Here is a 27,001-nt window from a genome sequence, read left to right on the forward strand (position 1 = left end):
TTGAAGGGGTTAAATCGGACACAAGGACACAGAGAATTTTATACTAGTTCGGCCCCTTCGATGAAGGAAAAAGCCTATGTCTAGTTGTGATGGGATTGATGTGGTTTCGGCGACTAGGGAGCAAATAAGCTTCGCCTAAGTCTCGAGTTGTTGTTGTCTGTCCCTAAACCGTCGTCGGGTCGTCCCCTTATATACACGGGCGACGCCCGTCGGTTTACAGAGTCCCAACCTCCGGTTCATAATCGTGCCCGGGTTGGTCTCTTTATTCCTAACTTACAGTGCAAGTTTACATCAAGCCGGTTTACGGCTACAAACCCTAAACCGACTATAGGCCTTGGGCCCTTCCATGCCTCTTTGGGCTTTAACATCTTGGGTCCATCGACGAAGCTAACCCGGACCATATAGGCCGGCTGTATACTATCTGATTGACATTCGAGAGCATAAAGACTCACGCACATCAGAGGAGGAGACCAACAGGCCGTGGAACATAGCTCATCTTCGGCCTTACTATACATGAGTCATCGGCTTTGCTTATGTACATATTATGACAATGTATATATTATGATCAATATAATAAACCGGAGCCTCGGCTAAAGCGGGGTCTCTGTTTTCTTCATATCATGCGTGGTTACACGGAGTTGATTTGCTTTAAAGCGACCTCCGGTTTACCCCTTGAATTCGCTTTACAAAAAGCTTGATAATATCACTTGGGGGCTTGGTCGTGTCCGAACCAATGCAATGCCACTTGATAGGCGAAAGCCACCAGATCATTTGGGGGCTTGCTCGTATCCGAACCAATGCAATGCCTCTTGATCGGCCTAAGGCCACAGAGTCACTTGGGGGCTTGGTCGAACCCAAACCAATGCAATGCCACTTGGCCGGCACATTTGCCACGGTGTCAGTTGGGGACCTAGTCGACTTGAACCGTAGCTACACCTATTGGGGGCTTGGTCATGTCTTGACGATGGTAATGCCTTCTAAACGGCTCATAACAGCCACCATTTGCACGCGTTTTACCGTTGCTTTTTCTTTCATATTTGGTTGCCTGTTATCTGATTTTCATTGCATTTTTCTTTCGAACAACCAATGCTTTTAAACCGATTCAGCTGACACAGCCTGATCCATTTTTTAACCCGGAGGCAATTTGCCCGGTTTGACTTCTCTGTTAACATCATGGAGTAACAGAGGGTTTACAATGACGCATCACGGTTTGCGCGGTAAACCGACATTTTCAAAATATTAGGAGCTATTGTCTCCTGTGAGGATAATGGTTTATACAACCTCCGTTTCAAGATTGGCTAAGACCAACTCTATGCCCAATGAAGGCAGGTATTTTGTATCACATATTTTGATCATACACTTAAGTTTCCTTGATTACGTATATATAAAGATCATGAGCCGTCTGGCGGTTTAGCCGCCGTGGCAGTTTTAAAATTTCATGGTTGCAGGAAACATAAGTTGCAGAATTCAAGTAAGGGCGTCAGTGCCTGTGCACAAAGGCACATTTAAAGCAAAAGTATTAGCTATCCTATTACAAGGCAACATGGTGCCTACATAAAGTTGTTCTCTTCGTGGATTAATGTATCCAGCTAAGTTACACTGGAGTTCGGTTCACGCCTGTTCGCCGCCCCGGTTTGATGGTTGTGGGTCATCCTGCGCTGCTTCAGCTTCATCATGATTACCCATCGGCTAGAAATCAATAGTGGTCCAGTCGATCCCCATTAAAGCTTGAAAGACAGCCTCTTCATGAATCAGTGAAGACGGTTCAATATCAGGAGCATAAGTGTGCTTACGGATTGGAGGAATCAGATTTTCCGCTTCAGGAATTGGGGCAGCCACTCGTTTGTTCTGATGGTCATATTGAGCTTGGTAATGCGTCAGATCTTCCTCTTCAGCCAATTGACAAGCCAGGGGGCGCACCGCCCGGTTTATCATCCTTAGATCATTTTCGCTGAAGTCCGAGCCGTCTTCCTTCAAGCTGGGGTAACCTTGTGCTGCTTCAATGGGATCGAAGTCTGGCACCCATGCTTTTGCCCGGATCAAGGCGTTGATAGCTCCGATTCGAGCAGCTGATCTCTTTAATTCGTCAATCCGAGTAGGAAGCATGGACAACCTTTTCAAGGTATCTTGAATCAGCGTCGGTGCCAGATTGTTATGCGATGCAGTAGTGATGACTCGCTGCGCTCCAGTGTATAGCTGTTCAATCAGAGTGTAGGCAGCTTTGAGTTTCTTCCGAACATCGGACCCCAAGTGACCAATGCGTGTGCCTGCAGCATTACAAGATAAATTACAAACCGGACCCATTATACAGAGGCCATAGTATCATAAAAAAAAGAACAGAAGGAAATTTACCAAAGATAGCAGAGGTCATGGCATGCACTTGCCGCTTTACGGTGGATAGTTCATCTACCACCGGTTTAAGAGCAGCTTCAGCATTCTCAGCCCTTTTAATTAAACCGGCCTTCTCAGTGGCCCAGTCAGCTTGATCTTTTTTGAAACCTTATCTCAGCTGCTCCATGATGCTTAAAACACTGGTCAACTCTTCCTTTGCCTTAGCGGTTTCAGCTTGTTGGGTCTTCAAGATCTCTTGAAGGTCAGCGACTTGGTTATCTTTGGTCTTCAGGTCCGCCTGTATCAGATAATGACATGCTTTAAGAAAACAGTACACGGTTTGGAAGTATCAACCGCACAACAAGTTATGTACTTGATACTTGGGGGCTAATGCATATTTGATCTTCATCCGAGTACTACATTATAAACTCCCAAGCTCAATACAGGTATTCAACTTGGCACTTGGGGGCTAATGGCTATTCGATGGTACTTTATTGCTAAGATCTTTATTAAAGCCCCGATTTAACCCTGCTAAGTCAAACCAGCCCTTGGTGATTACACTAATGGATTTCAAGACATTGTGATCCGTGTTATGGTCTCGGTTTGAAAATAGATACAATCTGATTCTTGGGGGCTAGATGAGATAATAAGATTGCGGTAAAGAGCACAAGGGAGTTACCTCAAGTTTCTCCTTCATCATCCTGACCAGACCAGCTTCATAGTCACGGCTAGTGTACAGCCGGTTCAAATAACCAGAGTGAAGGTCTTGGGCGTTCAGAGCAGCATAAGTCAATAAATCGACATCCCACTTGCCTTTCATAGCAGAGAATTCTTCCTTGGCATAATGCTTGGCTAAAGCGACAGGGTTCCCCGGCTCGGAACGACCAATACCAGTAATTATAACATCATCATCTTTGGACTCGACGCTTTGCACTGGCACTGTCGGTTTATCAGCAGTTTTGGAAGGATCAATGGATTTTTCAATCTGAACGGGGCTGGCAGGCTGGTTGACAAGGCCAGAAGTGTCAGTAGGCCTTTCTTCAACATGGACATCGTCTTGTGGAGGTGGGTCATTATGAATATCTTCGTGAATAGATGCATCAATGTCAGGTGCCTTCTCCGGTTCAGGGACAGCACCTCCCTCGGTCGTATTATCCAGACGAGCCTTTTTGCTCGGTCTAGGCTTAGCCCTGAAAAAAGATGCAATGGTCAAAGAGCAGTATAAGTCACAAGCCATATGTAACAAAGTATTATGATCAGTCTAACTTACCCAATAACCGTTTTTAGCGGTGGCTGTTGAGTGGCCGAGGATTCACCAGAAGATGAATGGGAAGTGACCTTATAATCGGAGTCAGACGGATTAAGAGGTTGACGAATAAAACCCGCTTTAGGACGAAAGCTAACGAATAGATCGGAGACCTCTGAGCGGCGTTTCCGAACCGGGCTATTCGGTAAACCGACGGAGGTAACTACCTGGCCGCTGTGCCGGGTTGTGCGACGGGCTTCATGTTGCTGGGTCTTCACAAGAAATTTGGGATCCAAGTAAGCAAGAGGATGAGAAAATTTAACTTTCCGGTTTGCTTGGTGAAGTTTTGGCAAGGGCAAAGGGTCTGAGTCAAAAGAAAGAATAGTTACCTCTGGGACATCAGCGTTGCTAGCTTCAGCATCGTCCTGACAAACATCATCATCAATAAGGCGTATGAAAAGTAAGCCTACTGAATCAAGGTCTACCTCAAGGTCCGGATTACCCACATCATCATCATCAAAGTCCGGGTTGGAAGAGGCGGTGTTTCTCTTCTTCTGGGCAGGTTTCTTCACCCTCGTTTTGGGTCAGTTTATCTTCTCTGATGGCTCTTGAGGAAGCTTCTTGCTCCAAAACGGATCATCTCCCTGTTTCAGACAATATTGGAGTTAACGGAATATAAGTGCGGAAATCATAAATTCTGTGAAAACAAAGGTAAGACGCTTACAGCAGGCGGTTTATTGGTAGCGCAGAAGAGAAGCAGACTGGTTCGGGCGCAAGCGTATTCCGGTTCATTCAGCATCTTCTTCACAGCTTCTATGACTTCATCTTCAGTCAGCTGAATATTGCAGTGCCTTAAAGGGTCGTTAACCCGACCGGTATACTTGCACATTAAACCGGAGCGTATACTGAGAGGCAGTATGCTCCATGAAATCCAGCAACGGGCAAGATCAACTCCCGTCAAACCGTTGGCCATGAAAGCTCTGAGCTTGGACAGTTGAGGGCCATATTTACTCCTCACTTTAGCGGTTAGCCTTGGTGGGAAGGGGTGTGTATTGCTAAGTCTTTCCAGACAGAAGCCAGGCAAAGGATTTTCATCAGCAGGGGAAGTGTCTCTGCAGTAGAACCAAGAGTGATTCCATTCTTGGGGGTGACTGTGCAGCTTGGCGTGAGGATAGGTGACTTCTTTTCTTTTCTGGATTGCCATGCCACCCAGTTCCATGTTGGGGCCATCAGTGAACTCTGTGCGACGGTTCAAGTGGAAACAGTCTCGGAATAGCTCAACTGTGGGTTCCTCTTGGAAGTAGACCTCACAAAGCACTTGGAAGTGACAAATATTGGTAACGGAGTTTGGACCTGTATCTTGCGGGCGCAATTGGAAATTGGCCAAGACGTCCCAATAAAATTTTGAACCGGGCGGATTGAAACCCCGGGCCAAGTGATCCGCAAAAACAACGACTTCTCCTTGTGGAGTGGGAGGACATTCTTCACCTGGAACTCTCAAGTGGATAGTATTTTAAACCGGAGCTATCTGAGATGACAGCGTCTGGCGGTTCAACAAGGGGACTAATGGTATATACGGGTTCGTGTGTTCGTTCTGCTAAGTTAAACCGCCGGATCTAGGAATTAAAAGTATGTGGATAGAAACAGGTTTCACACTGATTCTTTCAAAACAATGGATCTATAGCCAGTGCAGAAAAGAAGTAAAAATGTAAAGTCAAGCTTACAGCGGAACAGTATAGGTTCAAACAAGCAGAAAAATGAATGAGATTTAAGGAGTCGAATAAGAACTTATGGATGAATGTTAGAAGCGGCTAGAAATCACAGTAGAGGGGCCAAGATCTGTCTACAGGTGTTGGTGTCAAAACCGGCGGATCTCGGGTAGGGGGTCCCGAACTGTGCGTCTAGGCGGATGGTAACAAGAGACGAGGGACACAATGTTTTTACCCAGGTTCGGGCCCTCTCGATGGAGGTAAAACCCAACGTCCTGCTTGATTAATATTGATGATATGGGTAGTACAAGAGTAGATCTACCACGAGATCAAGGAGGCTAAACCCTAGAAGCTAGCCTATGGTATGAATGTTGAGATGTATGTTCGTCCTATGGACTAAGGCTCTCCGGTTTATATAGACACCGGAGAGGCTAGGGTTACACAGAGTCGGTTTCAATGGTAGGAGATCTACATATCCGTATTGCCAAGCTTGCCTTCCACGCCAAGGAAAGTACCTTCCGGACACGAGCCGGAGTCTTCAATCTTCTATCTTCGTAGTCTTGGAGTCCGGCGGATAATGATAGTCCGGCTGTCCGAACACCCCCTAGTCCAGGACTCCCTCAACAGGACTTGCCATGGAGATGAACAGCAAGCAAGAACATGGTAGAACGATGAACCCTAGAATAGATCTGGGGCAAGGAAGCAGAGGCCTTACCAGGATTCAAGAAGACAAGGAAGATCGCCGCGATTCTCTGGTGCGGTCAGGTTGATGCCGCGGCCCAGGGTGATGCAGAAGTCAGCGACGGCGGCGGAGCTCCGAGGTCTGGGGCGCGAGGAAGACGAAGAGAGAAGGGACGAAGGGGAGGAAAAGGAAAATGACCTTCCGGTCCTATTTATGAGGCATAGTGCGTGTGTCAGGCGCGCGAATCCAGGAGCCGCAGATTTCGGAAGCCCAGCTGTCGCCTTGATTATTGCGGATCTAACAAATAAAAACGGTATCTTTATGGCGACGTCATACCGGTTTACAGTAACCAGAGGAGATGACAACACGACGGTTTAAACAATTATCGAAAGATATTGAAGACAGAGATTTTTTGCTAAGGATTGACATGAACCTGTTCAAATCAATTTGGGGCCTAATGTTGGGGATATTACTATTTGATGTAAACCGGCCTACATGGCCCGGGTTAACTTTGTCGATGGACCCAAGATGTTAAAGCCCAAAGAGGCATAGAACGGCCCAAGGCCTATAGTCGGTTTAGGGTTTGTAGCCATAAACCGGCCTGATATAAACTTGTACTGTAAGTTAGGAATAAAGAGACCAACCCGGGCACGTTTATGAACCGGAGGTTGGGACTCTGTAAACCGACGGGTGTCACCCATGTATATAAGGGGACGACCCGACGATGGTTTGAGGACAGACAACAACAACTCGAGACTTAGGCGAAGCTTATCTGCTCCCTAGTCGTCGAAACCACATCAATCCCATCACAACTAGACGTAGGCTTTTACCTTCGTCGAAGGGGACGAACTAGTATAAAAACCCTCTGTGTCCTTGTGTCCGCTTTAACCCCTTCGAGCTAACCCGTTGCGATGGCTCCACGACTAAGTCCTTTCGCTAGGACATCTGCCGTGACAAACCCACGACAGGGCTGATTTGGATCCATCTGGTTCATGCACTGGTTAGGTTTACCTTAATACTTCTTTTGTAATTGCGGATGCTTGCAATAGGGGTTAATCATAAGTGGGATGCTTGTCCGAGGAAGGGCAGTACCAAAGCACCAGTCCACTCACGTATCAAATTATCAAAGTAACGAACGCGAATCATATGAGCGTGATGAAAACTAGCATGACGATAATTCCCATGTGTCCTCAGGAGCGTTTTCGTTCATATAAGAGTTTGTCCAGGCTTGTCCTTTGCTACAAAAAGGATTGGGCCATCTTGCTGCACCTTATTTACTTTCATTACTTGTCACCCGTTACAAATTACCTTATCACAAAACTATTTGTTACAGATAATTTAAGTGCTTGCAGAGAATACCTTACTGAAAACTGCTTGTCATTTCCTTCTGCTCCTCATTAGGTTCGACACTCTTACTTATCGAAAGGACTACGATAGATCCCCTATACTTGTGGGTCATCAATACTCTTTTCTGGCGCCGGTGCCGGGGAGTGAAGCGCCTTTGGTAGGTGGAATTTGGTAAGGAAAAACTTATGTAGTGTGCTGAAATTTACTGTCACTTGTTACTATGGAACATAATCCTTTGAGGGGCTTGTTCGGGGTATATTCACTCCGACCAGTAGAGCAAAGAGTTGCTCCTCAACCTACTGAACCTACTGAAAATGTTTACTCTGAAATTCCTTCGGGTATGATAGAGAAACTGCTAACTAATCCTTTTACAGGAGATGGAACATTACATCACAATTTTCACCTAATCTATGTGGATGAAGTTTGTGCATTATTTAAGCTTGCAGGTATGCCCGAGGATGTTATCAAGAAGAAGGTTCTCCATTTATCATTGAAGGGAAAGGAATTGACATGGTTTATGCTATGTGATGATATAGGATCATGGAACTACAACTGATTGAAATTGGAATTTCATCAGAAGGTTTATCCTATGCATCTTGTTCATCATGATCATAATTATATATATAATTTTTGGCCTCGCGATGGAGAAAGCATCGCTCAAGCTTGGGGGAGGCTTAAATCAATGTTACATTCATGCCCCAATCATGAGCTCTCAAGAGAAATTATTATTCAAAATCTTTATGCTCGGCTTTCTCTCAATAATCGCTCCATGCTCGATACTTCTTGTACGGGTTCTTTTGTGATGAAGACTATTGAATTCAAATGGGATTTACTGGAAAGAATTAAACGCAACTCTGAAGATTGGGATCTCGACGAAGGTAAGAAGTCAGGTATAACACCCAACTTTGATTGTGTTAAATCTTTTATGGATACCGATGTTTTCCGTGAATTTAGCAGTAAATATGGACTTGACTCTGAGATAGTAGCTTCTTTCTGTGAATCCTTTACTACTCATGTTGATCTCCCTAAGGAGAACTGGTTTAAATATAATCCTTCCATTGAAGTAAAAGTAGTTGAACCTATTAAAGTTGAAAAAAAGACTATCACTTATAATGTTGATCCTATTGTTCCTACCACTTATATTGAGAAACCACCTTTCCCTATTAGAATAAAGGATCATGCTAAAGCTTCAACTGTGGTTCGTAAGAGTAATACTATAACACCTACACCCTCTGAGCAAATTAAAGTTGAACCTAGTATTTATATGGTTAAAGATCTCTTAGCCAATAATATTGATGGGAATGTTATTTATTTCTGTAATGAAGCTGCTAGAATTGCTAGACCCGATACTAAGGGTAAACATACACCTGTTATTGGCATGCCGGTTATTTCTGTTAAAATAGGAGAACATTGTTAGAAGAAATTATGCATGATATTGCACCTGCTGAGATAGAAGAAATTGATGTTACAATTAAGCTTGCCAATAGAGATACTATTTCACCAGTTGGTATTGTTAGGGATGTTGAAGTCTTGTGTGGAAAGGTTAAGTATCCTATTGATTTTCTTGTTCTTGGTTCCCCACAAGATGACTTTTGTCCCATTATATTTGGTAGACCCTTCTTGAATACTGTTAATGCTAATATAGACTACGGAAAAGATATTGTTACTGTTGGTTTAGGAGATATGTCTCATGATTTTAATTTTGCTAAATTTCGTAGACAACCCCATTATAAAGAACTGCCTAGTAAAGATGAAATTATTAATTGGTCTTGCTTCTATTGCCGTGCCTCCTAATGATCATTTAGAACAATACTTACGAGACCATTAAAATGATATGTTTATGAATGAAAGAAGGGAAATAGATGAAGTATTCTTTAAACAAGGACCTATCTTGAAACATAACTTGCCTGTTGAAATTCTAGGGGATCCTCCTCCACCCAAGGGAGATCCCGTGTTTGAACTTAAACCATTACCTGATACTCCTAAATATGCTTGTCTTGATGAAAAGAAGATACATCATGTTATTATTAGTGCTAACCTTTCAGAGCGGGAAGAAGAGAAATTATTGAAAACTCTGAAGAAGCACCATGCTGCTATTGGATATACTCTTGATGATCTTAGGGGCATTAGTCCCAGTCTATGCCAACACAAAATAAAATTGGAGAAAGACTCTAAACCGATTGTTGATCACCAAGGACGGTTAAATCCTAAGATGGAAGAAGTGGTAAGAAAAGAAGTACTAAAGCTTCTGGAGGCAGGTATAATTTATCTCGTTGCTGATAGTCAGTGGGGAAGTCATGTCCATTGTGTCCCTAAGGAGGGAGGTATTACTGTTGTTCCTAATGATAAAGATGAATTGATCACACAAAGAATTGTTAGAGGTTATAGAATGGTAATTGATTTCCGCAAACTAAATAAAACTACTAAAAAGGATAATTACCCTTTACCTTTTATTGATCAAATGCTAGAAAGATTATCCAAACATACGCATTTTTGCTTTCTAGATGGTTATTCGGGTTTATCTCAAATACTTGTGTCAAAAGAGGATCAAGAAAAGACCACTTTTACTTGCCCTTTCGGTACCTTTTCTTATAGATGTATGCCTTTTGGTTTATGCAATGCACCTGCTACCTTTCAAATATGTATGACTGCTATATTCTCTGACTTTTGTGAAAAGATTGTTGAGGTTTTCATGGATGATTTCTCCGTGTATGGAACTTCTTTTTATGATTGCTTAAGCAACCTTGATCGAGTTTTGCAGAGATGTGAAGAAACTAATCTTGTCTTGAATTGGGAGAAGTGCCACTTTATGGTTAATGAAGGTATTGTCCCGGGGCATAAAATTTCTGAAAGAGGTATTGAAGTTGACAAAGCTAAAGTTGATGCTATTGAAAAGATGTCGTGTCCTAAGGACATTAAAGGTATAAGAAGTTTCCTTGGCCATGCCGGTTTTTATAGGAGGTTCATTAAAGACTTCTCAAAAATCTCTAGGCCTCTGACTAATCTCTTACAAAAAGATGTTCCTTTTGTCTTTGATGATGATTGTGTAGAAGCATCTGAAATACTTAAGAAAGCTCTGATTTCTGCACCTATTGTTCAGCCTCTTGATTGGAATTTACACTTTCAAATTATGTGTGATGCTAGTGATTATGCTGTAGGTGTTGATCTAGGACAAAGAGTTCATAAGAAATTAAATATTATCCAATATGCTAGTAAAACTCTAGACAATGCCCAAAGAAATTATGCTACTACTGAAAAAGAATTTTTAGCAGTTGTATTTGCTTGTGATAAGTTCAGACCTTATATTGTTGACTCTAAAGTAACTGTTCACACTGATCATGCTGCTATTAAATATCTTATGGAAAAGAAAGATGCTAAACCTAGACTTATTAGATGGGTTCTCCTACTACAAGAATTTGATTTGCATATTATTGATAGAAAGGGAGCCGAGAACCCCGTTGCAGACAACTTGTCTAGGTTAGAGAATGTTCTTGATGACCCACTACCTATTGATGATAGTTTTCCTGATGAACAATTAGCTGTCATAAATGCTTCTCATACTGCTCCATGGTATGCTGATTATGCTAATTACATTGTTGCTAAAGTTATACCACCTAGTTTCACGTACCAGCAAAAGAAAAAGTTTTTCTATGATTTAAGACATTACTTCTGGGATGACCCACACCTTTATAAAGAAGGAGTAGATGGTGTTATTAGATGTTGTGTACCTGAGCATGAACAGGAACAGATCCTACGCAAGTGTCACTCCGAAGCTTATGGCGGACACCACGCTGGAAATAGAATTGCGCATAAGGTATTGCAATCCGGTTTTTATTGGCCTACTCTTTTCAAAGATGCCCGTAAGTTTTTCTTGTCTTGTGATGGATGTCAAAGAATTTGTAATATTAGTAGACGTCAAGAAATGCCTATGAATTATTCATTTGTTATTGAACCATTTGATGTTTGGGGCTTTGATTATATGGGACCGTTTCCTTCCTCTAGTGGGTATACACATATTTTAGTTGTTGTTGATTACGTTACTAAGTGGGTAGAAGCTACTCCAACTAGTAGTGCTGACCATAACACCTCTATTAAGATGCTTAAGGAAGTTATTTTTTCCGAGGCTTGGAGTCCCTAGATATCTAATGACTGATGGTGGTTCACACTTTATTCATGGTGTCTTTCATAAAACTAGCAAAGTGGCCCGCCCGATGTGCGGGCTAGAATTTTATAAACCTTTATCATGAGGCGTTTTTTGTCTAAATAGAATTGCAACCAAATATGATCGCATTTCACAAGTATCGGCCTTTTGCAAACATAATTTAGTCTTAGATGAGTTTGGTTCTCCCTGAGGGAGTCCTGGATTAGGGGGTATCCGGACAGCCGGACTATATCCTTTGGCCGGACTGTTGGACTATAAAGATAAAAGATTGAAGACTTCGTCATGTGTCCGAATGGGACTCTCCTTGGCATGGAAGGCAAGCTTGGGGATATAGATATGAAGATCTCCTCCCATTGTAACCGACTGTGTGTAACCCTAGCCCCTCGGGTGTATATATAAACCAGAGGGTTTAGTCCGTAGCACAACAACAATCATACCATAGGCTAGCTTCTAGGGTTTAGCCTCTCCGATCTCGTGGTAGATCAACTCTTGTAATACTCATATCATTAAGATCAATCAAGCAGGAAGTAGGGTTTTACCTCCATCGAGAGGGCCCGAACCTGGGTAAAAACACTGTGTCCCTTGTCTCCTGTTACCATCCGCCTAGACGCACAGTTCAGGACCCCCTACCCGAGATCCGCCGGTTTTGACACCAACATTAGTGCTTTCATTGAGAGTTCCTCTGTGTCGTCGCTGTCAGGCTGGATGGCTCCTTCGATCATCGATAGCGATGCGGTCCTGGGTGAGACTTTTCTCTCCGGACAGATCTTTGTATTCGGCGGCTTTGCACTGCGGGCCAACTTGCTTGGCCATCTGGAGCAGATTGAAAGTTACGCCCCTGGCCACGGGGATTTGATCTTCGATGGATTCGAGCCCTTGTCGATTGCGCCGCCGGGCCACGATGAGCATGATTTAGCTCTGCCATCGGACGGCGTTCAGGAGATCGCACCTGCGACCGCTCCGACCCTCAGTTCGGAGCCACGTGCGCCATCCACGGACGGGTGGATAGACCCCGCCACGGAGGCCGCACTCTCAACGGCAATCGAGCCGAATATCGACCTTACCCTTCACGAGAGTCGTGACGCCGAACTACTGGATTCCTCTCCGGCCACAGACTCCGAACCGCCTGCGCCCGTGCCTGTCGAATCCGACTGGGCACCGATCATGGAGTTCACCTCTGCGGACATCTGTTAGCAATCGCCCTTCGGCGATATACTGAGCTCGCTAAGCTCTCTCTCCTTGTCAGGAGAATCCTGGCCGAACTACCTCCGGCAGGACTGGGATGCGGATGACGAAGAAATTCGCCGCCCACCCACCACCCACTTAATAGCCACTGTCGACGATCTGACCAACATGCTCGACTTCGACTCCGAAGACATCGACGGTATGGACGACAATGCAGGAGACGAACAGGAACCACTGCCCACAGGGCACTGGACAGCCACCTCTACATATGATGTATGCATGGTGGACACACCTAAAGAAAACGACGACGAGGCACCAAAGGACGCAGCGAAGGATCGATCCCTCGAGAAGCAATCAAGGAGGCGGCGTAAGCGCCGCTCAAAATCCCGCCTCGGAAGAAACAGCGATCATACGGACCTTGCGATAGAGCAGGGTAAGCCCGTGAATGACGAACATGGCATTGAACCACCGTCCGACCATGGCAATACGAAATATCAAACCGAACAACCCGCCTCTGGCGAGGATAACAGTCCGGATGACATCACGCCGAACAAGTTCCTGGAGCAGGAGCATATCCATCAAAGGCTTGTCGCCACTGTGCGAAGTCTGAAAAAGCAGAAGCAAAAGCTCAAGGCTGCACAAGACACACTTAGAATCAGATGGAGTAAGGTACTCAACACCGCAGAAAAGTATGGCAGCAGTCGCCACACAAAGAGCTACCCGAAGCGAAAGCTACTACCTGAATTCGACGATGAGGCCTTGGAGCCCCCGCAGTCAAAAAACAAAATAGCCATCCGGTCGGATAGACGACCTCGTGGCCGACACAAAGTGGCAAATGACGCCGCAAATAAGCCAGTAGGCGATCCACACGAAGACTCGCATCAAAAGGACGGCCCAACCAGATCCATCTACGGGCCAAGAAAGCGCGCTACATCGCGCAATACAACACAACAAACATCTGAACACCACGGTACACCCAGATACAGGGGTGCCGCACACCCCCTATGTTTCACCGATGAGGTGCTGGACCATGAATTTCTAGAGGGATTCAAACCCATAAACATAGAGGCATACGATAGAACGACAGACCTGGGGTCTGGATCAAGGACTACATCCTCCATATCCACATGGCGAGGGGAGATGATCTCCATGCCATCAAATACTTACCCCTCAAGCTCAAAGGGCCAGCCCGGCACTGGCTTAAAAGCCTCCCTGAAAACACTATTACAAGTTGGGAAGAGCTCGAGAACGCCTTTCGGGCAAATTTTCAAGGGACCTATGTCCGACCACCGGATGCAGACGATTTAAGTCATATAACTCAACAGCCCGGAGAGTCAGCTCAAAAGCTCTGGAATAGGTTCCTCACTAAAAAGAACCAAATAGTGGATTATCCGGACGCCGAAGCCTTAGCAGCTTTCAAACATAGCGTCCGAGACGAATGGCTTGCCAGACACCTCGGCCAAGAAAAGCCGAGAACAATGGCTGCATTAACAAGCCTAATGACCCGCTTTTGCGCGGGCGAGGACAGCTGGTTGGCTCGATGCAGCACGAGCGACCCAAGTACATCCGAAGTTAGGGACGGAAATGGGAAGCCACGATGCAGCAAAAACAAGAGCCGGAATAAAGATGATAGTCCGAAGAGCACGGCGCTAAACGCCGCATTCAAAAGCTCTCGGTCAGATCAGCAAAAGCCGCCCCCTAAAGGCAACGGGGACGAACTGTCCAGCCGATTTTGGACGAAATATGCCAAATCCACAGCACCCCCGACAAACCCGCCAATCACACCCATAGAGAATGTTGGGTCTTCAAGCAGTCCGGCAAACTCAACGCCAAACACAAGGGGCTGGATACACCAGTGAAGACGAGGACGAGCCTCGCAAGCAAAGCACTGGGGAACAGAAGAAATTCCTGCTAGAAATCAAAACAGTAAACACGTTACACGTGACGAAAGGGAGAAACAAAGCGGCGACACTAAGGACACACGCTCCAGGGCCCGTTGCCACGGGGTTCTGCCACTAGTCGTCCCAACCAATCATCTTCGACCATCGGGATTACTCGGCCGGCATCCGGCAGGCAGGATGGGCTGCCTTGGTGTTAGACCCAATAATTGACGGATACCACTTTTACACGAGTCCTGATGGACAGCGGCAGTAGTTTAAACCTGATATATCAGGACACAGTCCGCAAAATGGGGGTGGACCCAACAAAAATCATCCATAGCAATACTACCTTTAAAGGAGTAACGCCAGGCCCAGAAGCCCATTGCGCGGGCTCCCTGCTACTATAGGTTATATTCGGCTTTCCGAATAACTTCTGCAGTAAGAAGTTAACCTTCCATATCGCTCCGTTCCAAAGCGTCTATCAAGCACTACTCGGACGCGAAGCTTTCATCCGCTTTAATGCAATACCGCATTACGCTTCTCTCATGCTCAAGATGCCCGGTCCACGTGGCATCATTACAGTACATGGAAATCTTGAGCACTCCTTGCACGCGGAAGACCATGCGGCGGCCTTAGCAGCCGCACACTAGACGGCCTCACCAACTAAAGCATCTGACAGGTCGTTAAGACCACGGACACGGCTAGACGAGTCCGGCATAGTTGTACATAATTTATACAGGTTTGATGGATGCACCCCTAAAAACAATACAAGGGGCTCAACGCGTGTAAACAAGTGACAATTAGGCTCAAGTTTACCCATCTTGAACTGTACATGGTTTATTTAATATAACCTACCTCTTTGCACGACTACTTTTCCACTAAAGTTCCTCTCTTTTACAGATGACCATCGTGCTACACCCGTCCAGGATACGGCACAACGGAGACACGGGCGCAGACATGCAGCAGGGACCCATTTCAAGGATTCTTTTTAGATTAAGACCCTGCGTAAACCTTTTTTCAGCGTCTTTTGTTGAAATATATCCCTCAGATCCTCAGTATAACTGGGAAGGATGCTGACGTATTGGCATGTGGCCACGTCAGAATATTGCACGTACCTGGACACTAGGGGCTTACTACAAAGGGCAATATTATGCCCGGTTTCAATCATAAAGACCGAATACCTTAGGGAGTGTTCGGCGTCGCGAGTTAGGCCTTATATGCATCAGCTCCGAATCATGTCTTTGGTCAAATGTTGGGTTTGCCTGGCTCCTGTGTTTTGCTGCCTTACGTTCCATTCTATATAAGGCGGCACCAGGAGAACTACTGCGATTGTGCCCTGGGTCACCCGGACGAGCACATCAGTAGAGAAAGCCGAAAACTGACTGTCATGATATAGCGCGAGACTGGTCAACCACTTGATGACCTCGCGGAATCTTCGAGATTCCTCCGCCTTAACGAAGGGTCGTTTCCCGGCCAGGCATATACGTGCCCCGAGTTCGGATGAGCGCGGAGCCATCAGGGGCTATATAGTAGCCCCACTGTCAAACTCCTAGGGCTAAGTGAAAGTGTTAAAGCATTATAGTCCGATTGCCTAGTTCGCTGCGCTATCACCTCCTTAATGGACCAAGACGTTGGACCATGTGTGAACATGCATCTTCTGCGAACACCCCCGCATTATATGCGTGGGGCTGAAGCCGACGACTGCCATCTTTCAGGTTATATACATATATACATGAATGGCCGCACAGGAGGTACTATAATTCTTTTAGGCAAAAGTATAAAATAGCCTTTACAATTAAGCAAAACGTTGTTTTTCAATGGGAATACATGTCTTTAAAACATAATATTCTTGGAGCACTGTGCTTCTATTGCACGAGCGCCCTCAAGAACTTCTCGAAAGTAATGCTCGGCAGGTACCCGGCTTTTGTCCGAATCTTGGGTTGCAACGGTGGTGGCCTCCATCTCCGTCCAGTATGTCTTCACACGGGCAAGGGCCATCCACGCACCCTCTATGCACGCCGACCTCTTCATCGCGTTGATATGCGGCACTGCACCAAGGAACTGCTGCACCAAACTAAAGTAACTGTTCGGCTTTGGCCTTTCCGGCCACAAATGATCCACAACAGATCTCATGGCAAGTCCGGACAGTCTATTCAGCTCGGCCCATTCGGCCAGCCAATCAGTCAACGGGAGCGGACGCTCTGGAACATTAAATTGCGACGAGAACAGCTTCTCCACACGCTGCTAAATCCAGATATGCGTCCGGTGAACTCCACAGATGGTCCAAAGGAGCATATTTAGGATCTCCAAACCTCATCCGCAGCATAAAAGGCTTCCCAGCCGCGATGTCTCCGGCTTGAAGCAGCTCTTCCTCCAGCGCTCTCATGGCAGAGCGGGTGTCTTTGGCCGCCACCGTGGCCTTCTCCGGGTCTGTCCTCTTCGCTTGATCTTCCTTTTCAAGAAGCTTGTAACGGTCAGCGGCATTCTTCAATTCCACTGCCATCCTGGCTATTTCCTCCTTGCTTTGGCAGTGAGCAGCATGTTCGGCTTTCAGCTCCTCAATTGCCTTTCGGGCAGCCGCATCGCTTTTTCTGGCTTGTACTTTGGCTTGGGCAAGCTCTGCCCGCAGTTTCTCAACGGCCGCAGCTCCGTCTGCATTTATACACATGTTATAAGATACTGGCATTTGGCTCCTCTTCCCGCGTGTCGCCGGAGGAATCACATACCTGGTGCCTCGTCCAGCCGCTTGTTGACAAGTATGATGTCGGCATCTGCCACATCAAGCTGCCACTTTAACTCGACAAACTCATCAGCCCGGATGGCCACGGACACTTCGCCACCTGAATAATAAGGTGGCAAGATTATTCCTGGGACTATGATCCTCTGTGCGCCGTCATCTTCGACGGCACCCAGAGTATCAGGGGCTACTATCTACACAGGGCGCATCTCAAAATGCGTGGTACTGATAAAAATATACATCATTTCGCGTACCTCAAAGCCTGTCAGTATACTCGTAAAGGCTTCATGCAACCTGCTTTCGGCGGATGAGATCTTTTCAATCACCATACTCATCAACATGCGGTGCTCTTCGGAGATAGCTGCTTTCTTTAACAGATCTCTGAGTATGCGCGACTGCACCCCAGATGGTGTCGGACTCTTTCGAGTGCTCTCTTCAAGAGCCGGATACTGGGGACTTCGGGTGGACATACGATTACCTTCCGGCCCTACCGGGTCAGGAGAAACCCTCCGTGACGACACCTCGGGGTCGCCCGCCTCATAAGGCGGTACGGCAGGGGGAGGCGTTTCGCTCTCCATCATCTTTGGAAGAAGATCCCCCGAAGACAAGCTCTTTCGAAAATCCGAACTGCAAAATAAAGGCTTCGGTTACTTTTCTCAGAAGTAAAGCAAGATATTTCCACTATTAAGGTCCCCTTTTACTTACAGCTCGGTGGAGGGCTGATCCCCTTGAGGGCATAGTGCGGCCAGGGTATCCCCCAGGGCAGGACCCCCGGCGAAGATTTCTTCCCCTGTTTGGAGACCGTAGTCTCCGGGTCTTCGGAGGAGGTCCTCTTTATTCCCTGGGGAGAGGAAGTTTTAGTTCTTTCTCCCCGGTTAACCTCCTTCGCGGAGGCGCTATTCTCCTTGTTCCCCCCTTCATCTTCTCCAGAAGGCGCTTGATAAGGCGCGATCTCTAGCATCCTGGTTAACACGGGATCGGCGCGAGGTCTCAGGGAGGGGGGCCGGACACCTGATCAACTTTGCCTTCGCTATCCAATCCTGGTCAAAGAGCGGCTTTTTTTAGGGCAACATTATGATAAATAAACAGACAGTGTGTTAAGATGCGAGGTTACTTACTTGGGTATCCGGACGGTAGCAGCTCAGACCTGCATCCTCGGTGGTGTCCGGACACATTATTTGTGATCCGAAGAACAATTTGTACAACTCCTCGGGTGTCATGCCTAGGAAGTGTTGAAGACCTCGCGGTCCCTCCGGATTGAACTCCCACAGGCGGAGGGGACAACGTTTGCAGGGCAGGACTCGGCGAATTATCATGACTTGCATCGCCGTGACCAGACTAACATCTCTTTCAAGGAGATCCCGAATGCGGCTCTGCAATATGGGCACATCCTTTACTGGCCCCCAGTCTAAACCCTTATTGATCCACGACGTTAGTCGTGGCGGGGGACCCGAGCGAAATATAGGTGGGGCCACCCACTTGGTACCCCTGGGAGCCGTGATATAAAACCACTCTTGTTGCCATAGGCTGGGCACCTCTGGGAAAGAGCCCTCGGGCCATGGGGCGTCGACATTTTTTCTTATTACGGCGCCTCCGCACTCTGCGTGCTGCCCCTCGATCATCTTTGGCTCCACTTTGAAGGTCTTGAGCCACAATCCAAAGTGAGGGGAAATATGGAGGAAAGCTTCGCACACGATGATGAACAATGAGACGTGGAGGATAGACTCCGGAGCTAAATCATGGAAGTCCAGCCCATAATAAAACATGAGACCCCTCACAAAGGGGTCTAGCGCGAATCCTAGCCCTCTGAGGAAGTGAGATACGAACACGACGCTCTCACCGGGCTTGGGAGTGGGAATAACCTACCCTTGAGCAGGCAACCTATGCGGGATTTCGCCGGTCAGGTACCTGGCCTCCCTTAGCTTCATTACGTCTTCCTCCTTGACGGAGGAAGGCATCCACCGGCCTTGAAGGTTGGATCCGAACATACTTGTAGGTCCAAAGCGCCTGAACCTGGGCTTTGGGTGTTGGAACTCGAGGCAGGAGGCAGATTCGATTGAGATCGAAAGAAAGGGATAGGCCTTGGTCCCTTTATAAAGAGGTTGAATACCAGGTGTCTCCCTTGTGGCCGTTTGGGACTTACCTCAAATCGAGGAGTCACACCAAGCGGGCATGGTTGGGTTACCCACATCTGTATTGATGGGAATCCCGTAATATAAGGGACACGATCTTTGCTTCGACAAGACGTGCCAAGGAAACCGCCTCGCGAAACGTGCTGAGATAAAAAACGATTCAGATAAAGGCCTGGTCATGGTGTGATGCCACGCTGTGCGGTACGTCAGCAGATTAGATTTGTGGAAATATTATTCTCTCTACGGTGGTATGTGGAACTTGTTTTGCAGAGCCAGACACGACCCTCGTGTTCAAAATCTTCTATGAGGTATTCGGAGGAGGAACCCGCCTTGCAATGCCGAAGACAATCTGCGCGCCGGACTCATCGTCATTGAAGCCTGGTTCAGGGGCTACTGAGGGAGTCCTGGATTAGGGGGTATCCGGACAGCCGGACTGTTGGACTATGAAGATAAAAGATTGAAGACTTCGTCCCGTGTCCGGATGGGACTCTCCTTGGCGTGGAAGGCAAGCTTGGGGATACGGATATGAAGATCTCCTCCCATTGTAACCGACTCTGTGTAACCCTAGCCCCTCCGGTGTCTATATAAACCAGAGGGTTTAGTCCGTAGGACAACAACAATCATACCATAGGCTAGCTTCTAGGGTTTAGCCTCTCCGATCTCGTGGTAGATCAACTCTTGTAATACTCATATCATCAAGATCAATCAAGCAGGAAGTAGGGTTTTACCTCCATCAAGAGGGCCTGAACCTGGGTAAAAACATCGTGTCCCTTGTCTCCTATTACCATCCGCCTAGATGCACAGTTCGGGACCCCCTATCCGAGATCCGCCGGTTTTGACACCGACACTCCCATTGATATATAAATATATATATTATGCAGGAATTAGTTTCCTACTTGTTTTGCATCTTTAATTTTACACTATTATTGTGAGAATGCTATGTCAACAAAATTATAATATACTTCCTCCTATTTTGAATATAATTTCTCTGTTTTACCAAGTATAGAACAAAACAACATTATATGATGAACAATATGGAAGGGATCCATACGGGAAATTAAAACTTGAAAACACTCCACTAAGCTTACGTATAGAGAATATCTATAAAGAAATTATCTTGCAATAGTGCACAAATTATTTCTATTTAATTTTCCATGTCCAGTTGTTTTTTCATCTACTATATAAGATGAGATAGACAATGCTAAATACAATAAAATACCACTTTACATATGCAGGATGAAGACTAATCTGCTTTTTTTATGAGTATTTTACGGTTATTCTATTAACTTATCAGTAGACACTCTTGCTTTCTGATATACCTTTGGTTGGACCTCTCCATAGGGCCAGTTCTTCTTTTATAACACATATATTTAGGAGGTTTAACTTACACGTAGCTCCTACGAATGATGCATGATTAAACAACTTTGTACTATTGTATAATGTTAGATTGTATATCTAACCATTTTCATATATGCATGCATCTTGATAGTTACTTGAGATCTCAGCCATATGGCTGACCGTATCTCTTTGTTTAATCTTCATGCGATATGATAATATTGAATAGGAGTATAGTTTGTAGCTACTTGCAAAGTTGGATTATTCAAGTATATGAAGATTTTACAGAATTGAAGTTGCATGTGATGAATCATTGATGTTTTCTCATATTGAAAATGCATTGGCCTACACGTACATGATTGAGAAGAATGTATGTGTTTTCATACAATCGAACCTTATATGGTTTATGATCTGCCAGTCAGGTGGTGCTATAAGTTCTCCCGCTCTTAGAGCCTGTAAAGGCGCTCTGTGGTGGCTGCCAAAGACCTCTAATGGATCTGGGAGAGTTTGGCACCTTGCTCAGCATTGTAGATGTCCATCGCATCTTCATCTTCTCTCTAGGCAGCTGGTTGAACTATGTCTATGTACAGCATATAATTGATTAAATCTCTATTGAAGAATATAACATGGTATGACACACAGGTATATACGCTCATTTTTAGATAAAAGACATGCAATTGGCAGTGACAGGTTGTACATACCTTTCATTCACAATGACCTTGCTCACAATGACCTCGTGGGCTCATAGTCTGCATCATGCGCCAACGGTTTGTTGACGTACAGTATAAATCGGTGCACTCGTTGTAGTCGTTGTTCCTGATGTCTTGATGCAAATCACACAATTCAAGTGATCTATTCCTAGTACACGTGTGTAACTCTAACTGGAGATCTGAGGCATTTGATTCTCTTGCATACGTGATAAGTTCTTTGTTCTGTCAGTAAATCTTGTTGTAGCTTTGCAGGTAGAGATGTTTCTACAAAATCATCAACCATCACATGTCCATAAAAGAAATATTTAGAGAAGAGCAGCCAACTAATTTTTCATTCATATGTACTCCCATTAGAGTTACGATTGACCAAGTTTTGTTGAGTAGCATACTCAAGAAATAACATTCACTATGCTTCGATCTTTGAACTAAAAGGAGAACTTGATTAAATCAAATTTACACTCATGCTAATTTTGGTGGCTTAAAAACTACACGACTCCATTACCAGTCTTAACACTTATAAAGAGAACATGTAGGATATATATGTATACCTATAATGTGGTTGAAGCCTTTCTTTTGTAATGCTCGGATCTATGTTTATCATCCAAAGGAGGAAAAATGTGACCACTTATTTTCTTGATATCATTCTTTTACCCTAGAGAATAATTAGTCATCCTTGGCCTTTTCTCCTTTGCACCTCCACACCTCCAACCAAGTTCTGGCAGTATTCCTCTTTCAATGGTTCTACTTCTCATTATCTTTGCTGCCCACCAATAGCAAAAAAATTGCTAATCTGTTGAGATTAACTGTTTGAAGTACGTTGATGAACTCTCGACGCACACTATGGATCGAAGGATGGAGCTGGCCTCAACATGCATGCACGTACATAGCAGGCAATAAAATTAATTTATTCCACATGTGCAAAAGCTGGATACGCTATCTAATTGATTCACGGCCGGCCGGAAACCTACGCCAACTTGCACTCTCGAAATCGTAACGCTGAGACTACATACGTACCCAGCTGCCTTCTGCTCATTACTTCAGCTCACCGGACAGACGTGCGCGCAACAGATGAAGCTAACCGTGAATATGTAATAGTATGTGGCCAGCTAGCCTCTATGTAATTGATTCATGGCCGCCTGAAACGCACACGTGGATTTTTTTTTTTTTGAAACCCCCTCCCATATATTAATTAACTTAAAATATTCATACAATCATCCGTTACAAAATCAGCCACGCAGGGCGGAACACTATTAAGAAGCACACCATCGGACCTATTATCAAAGCTGAACTTCGCAATCTCGTGCGCCACCCTATTAGCCGTTCTTTTAATCTTGGATATCTTGCAATTTATCATCATTTTGGCTAAACTCAAAGCTTCTATCTTTAGATCCACCAGAGGAGACCTGTCTAGAAGATCATTTCGAAGGAAAGAAGCCACAAAAGAACAATCCGTTTCTAAAATGATGGCCTTGTGGAGAGTAATACCAATGTATAGCCCCGCAAGGGTCGCTCTCAGTTCCGCTTCTTCCGCACTATTGCACACCCCAATATAATCCCAGGACGATATGATAACTTCTCCAGTATGGTTCCTGGCCACGACGCCCACACTTGCAGCCCTTAAAGCCTCCACATAACTTGCATCAACATTAATCTTAATGATCTCCGTAGCGGGAGCCTGCCAAGTCACAAGATTCTTTCGCATATCATTAGTAAAATTTAAGCCATCCACCCTCTCTTTACCTTTGATGCTAATCTCCATCTTGATGTTGGGATGACAGGCCGAGAAGGACGTCCAGTAATTCTGAAGGAACCTCACCGAGTCAGAGATTTTTTCCAGCCTAGGCGACCTGCGAATGCCGCCCATGGCGGCGGGGGCGCCGGATCTGGCGCTGGGCCACGCCCAGCGGGAGGACCGGCCAGTGGTGGGTGGCTACTCTGGACAGGAGTGGAGCACCTTAAGAAGACGGGGGAGGGAGATCCTTCGCCATGCTCGTGATCCGGAGGCTTGCCTGCGTCATATGCGGGATAAAGTGAGTAAGTTTTTCAATTCAGAGCTAGGCAAGGGGGATTTGAAGGTGGCCATGGCTGGGATGACCGGCGCGGTGACGGAGGCGAAGTTCACGGACTCTGATTTTGCCATGAAAGATGCGGATCCGGCGAGTAAAGGGGCGGAAGAAACTGCAGTTTCCCTATGCGTTAAATCCAATTTGACCACGGTTAAGGAGGGGCTCCTGGACGAGATTAATTTGGGGATTAATTCTGTTGATTTGAGGGCGAAATTTGGGGGTGAAGACAAGTATTTGAGGGGCGAGTTTCAGGTTATGCAACAGGCCATTTTTCAGTTTCAGCAAGTGTGTTCGTTTCCTGCTCTCTGTTCTTTGTGTCTGAACCAGGTGAACCAGGGGAGGATGGCATCCGACAGGGATCAGCAGCCACCCAACATGGAAGCTACACGGCTGAAGCCTGCTGGTGCCCAGGGTGATGAGCTCGGCGCTCCGGCGGTGGACTTGTCCACCCCCCTGCCACAGAGGGGAACCGCTGCTGTTGGGGGTCCGACTGGACTGATGCTGTCCATCACCCCCAGCGCCACCATTGGCTTCTCGGCAGTCCCACAAGATCCTCCGGCTCCTCGTAGGCAAGGCAAGCAAGTGGCCATGCTGGCAGACGAGGAGGACGTGCCAATCGTCATCGACATGGAGGCGGCCATACAGGCAATGAAGGGCAAGCTCGTCGTGGCTCGGGTGCTGTCGCAGTACCCGGTGGACCACAACGCCGTCATCAACAGCTTGCGAGGGGCGTGGAGGCTCCGTGGCACTGCGGTCCCTCAACGGGTCACGAGCAGCGATGGGCGCTTCGTCGTCACGTTCTCCGAGGAGGGGGACCGGCAGCGTGTTCTTCAAGCTGGGTCGTGGCACTACCAGAACGACGCAGTGCTCATCAAGGACTTCGACGGCGTGGGTAACCCTGTGGACGTGCGCCTAGATTCTTTAAGTATCTGGGTGCAAATTCATAGGTTGCCCATCATCCTCAAGACTGAAGACATGGGGTGGAAGCTTGGAAAGAAGCTCGGCACCGTCCTCGCCGTGTCGCACCGCAACAATCAAATCGTTGACGAGCATCTCCGTGTTCGTGTTCAGCACCCTGTGGAGAAGCCATTGAGGAAGAATGTCGACATAACCCCAAAAGGTAGCACCAAACCGATCCTTTTCGATGTCAAGTATGAGAAGCTGCCAAACATCTGTTTTTGCTGCGCAGTGGTGGGACACACGACAGAGAAGTTCTGCAGCATGCCCAAAGAGCTGCGGAAGGCGTCCTACTCCACCGACATAAGGGCGCCTCCGTATTGGGCCTCTGCTCGTAGACAAATCGATTTTGGGAAGAAGCCGGTGAAGGACAAGGTGATCACGGAGGTGGCCTCGGTGGTCAAAAGACTATACTTGTCTGCTGCTGCAGATACGACTACGGCGTCAGCTTTGGTGGACGGTTCTGCTCCGGTTGCCACTGACGCACCAAACGCATTGGAGCAGCTTGTGCTCGTTGGCGGGGGTACCAACAACTCCAGCAATGGGCCCCCTGTTCAGTTTGCTACTGGAGGCCTGGAGGCGTCCAATGACATGGCTGGAGCACTCCTCAACACCAACTCAGGAGCTCCGGCTGGTCAAATGAGTGAGCTGATGGATAAGGGACCTGGGGAGCACCTCCACTCTAACCTGGGTGCTCCTGGGTCTCCTACTGCTGCTGCTATGGCGTCTATGCAGAAGCAGCCGCAGATGGGGGATGTACAGCCTATGGATCAGGCGAAGGCTAAAGCTCATGGTGGTCGCAAGGGTGCTGCTGCTGATGGCGTACAACAGCGTGCTCTGGCTACTGCTGGAGTCCAACGATGGAAGAGGCTTCATCGAGAAGAGCAGGAAGAGAAGGAGATGGTGCAATCTGCATGTGCTAAACATGTGGTTTTTGGCATCCCCACGCCACCAAACAGCGGCAGCGAGCTCTCCAGTCGCAAGATGATTTTTGCTGCCATGCTTGAGAGTACGGCAGGTAGCAAGAGGCGATCCCCTGATGACAAAGACTTCGTGTTAAGCATGAATAGTACTAGTACTGAAAGTCTAGAGGTTAGGGATGCTATGGATGTGAGTATGAATTGTAAAAGAGTGTGTGTTGAGAGAGTTGGTACTAGAGTAGGCATAGATGGGTCTACTATTCATGTAACTGAAGAGGTAGATGGGGGAGTGGAGGTGGATCAGGACAAAAGAAGAGAGTCTGTAGGGGATGAAAAAGATGTAGAGGATGGAAAAGATGTAGGGAACAATACTAAGGAAGCAACCGGCCCTGGGGCTGCTGGTCAACTGACGGGCGAGCATGATATCGCCCGTCAGGAGCCATGAAAATAATTAGCTGGAACTGCCGAGGTCTGGGTCAACCTCGGACAGTCCAAGAGTTGGTGTGCCTCTCAAAGACACACCGACCCAACGTTATCTTTCTTTCTGAAACAAGGAAAAATAAAGAGTATGTTGAGAGTTTGCGCTACCGCTTGGGTATGAAAAATGTGTTTGTTGTTTCTTTGCCAGGAAAAGGTGGAGGTGTAGCAGTTTTTTGCGATGACCTTTATACTCTGCAGCTGAACAAATATGGTGAACATTTTATTGATATGTACATTTGCAAAGAAGATGGCAGTAAATGGAGAAGTACCTTTGTCTATGGTGAACCAAGGGCAAGCCAAAGGTATGTGATGTGGGAATTGTTAAGGCGTATTAAGCCGCTTGGGAACGGACCATGGTTTATGGTTGGTGATTTTAACGAAGCTATGTGGCAGAATGAGCATTTTTCTCGGAATAAGCGGTCAGATAAACTTATGGAAAATTTTCGTGAGGTTTTATCGGAATGCAATTTATTTGATTTGGGTTTTTCGGGTGTTCCTTGGACTTACAATAACAAGCAGGAAGGTCACAAAAATGTGAAAGTGCGTCTTGACCGTGCGGTGGCTTGTCCTCGGTGGTCCTCCATGTTCCCTAATTGTACGGTCCAACATATTATCAGTTCAAGGTCAGATCATTGTCCTCTTCTTATTCAAGTGACGGGAGTTCCTCGTCCCGGGATGCTTATTAAAAATCTGAGATATGAAGCGTACTGGGAGAGAGAGGTTGGGGCGCTGAATGATCAAATTGAATTGGTTTGGAATAAAAGTATGCATGTCAGTGACCTGGGAGATGTGGCAAATAAGTTGGACAGTCTTATGAAGTCTCTTCATGTGTGGAGTAAGGAACATATTGGTTATTTGCCCAAAAAGCTTGAAACGGCGCGAAAGAGATTAAATTTGCTCTTCAAAAGAAATGACCATACTGCTGTTATGGAAAGGAAGAAAATCCTGGCGGAGATGGATGAACTTTTGATTAAGGAAGAAATCATGTGGAAGCAGAGATCTTGTTTGGACAAAATGAAATGGGGTGATAGGAATACAAAATTCTTTCAGCGAAAGGCCACATGGAGAGCTAAGAAGAATAATATCTCGGCCCTTAAAAGGAGCGACGGTTCCCTCTCTCAT

The 27,001-nt window shown here is 46.3% G+C and overlaps 1 protein-coding gene across 1 annotated transcript; it reads left to right on the forward strand.

Moving 5' to 3' along the window:
- The first annotated feature begins 23,037 nt into the window (after window positions 1–23,037).
- On the forward strand, window positions 23,038–25,986 carry LOC123072644 (uncharacterized). The gene is made up of 2 exons (XM_044496247.1): window positions 23,038–24,642; window positions 24,712–25,986. Exons 1-2 carry the CDS (start codon window positions 23,310–23,312, stop codon window positions 25,842–25,844), a joined length of 2,466 nt encoding a protein of 821 aa, XP_044352182.1. The 5' UTR covers window positions 23,038–23,309; the 3' UTR covers window positions 25,845–25,986.
- The last annotated feature ends 1,015 nt before the right edge of the window (window positions 25,987–27,001 follow it).

This window comes from Triticum aestivum, chromosome 3B (genome assembly GCF_018294505.1).
Source record: "Triticum aestivum cultivar Chinese Spring chromosome 3B, IWGSC CS RefSeq v2.1, whole genome shotgun sequence".
Classification (NCBI taxonomy): Eukaryota; Viridiplantae; Streptophyta; class Magnoliopsida; order Poales; family Poaceae; genus Triticum; species Triticum aestivum.

Coding starts and splice junctions, on each gene's coding strand:
- LOC123072644 (XM_044496247.1), top strand. CDS start 23,310: ATGCCGCCCATGGCGGCGGGGGCGCCGGATCTGGCGCTGGGCCACGCC. Junction 24,643..24,711: donor TGTCGACATAACCCCAAAAG/GTAGCACCAAAC, acceptor TTTGCTGCGCAG/TGGTGGGACACACGACAGAG.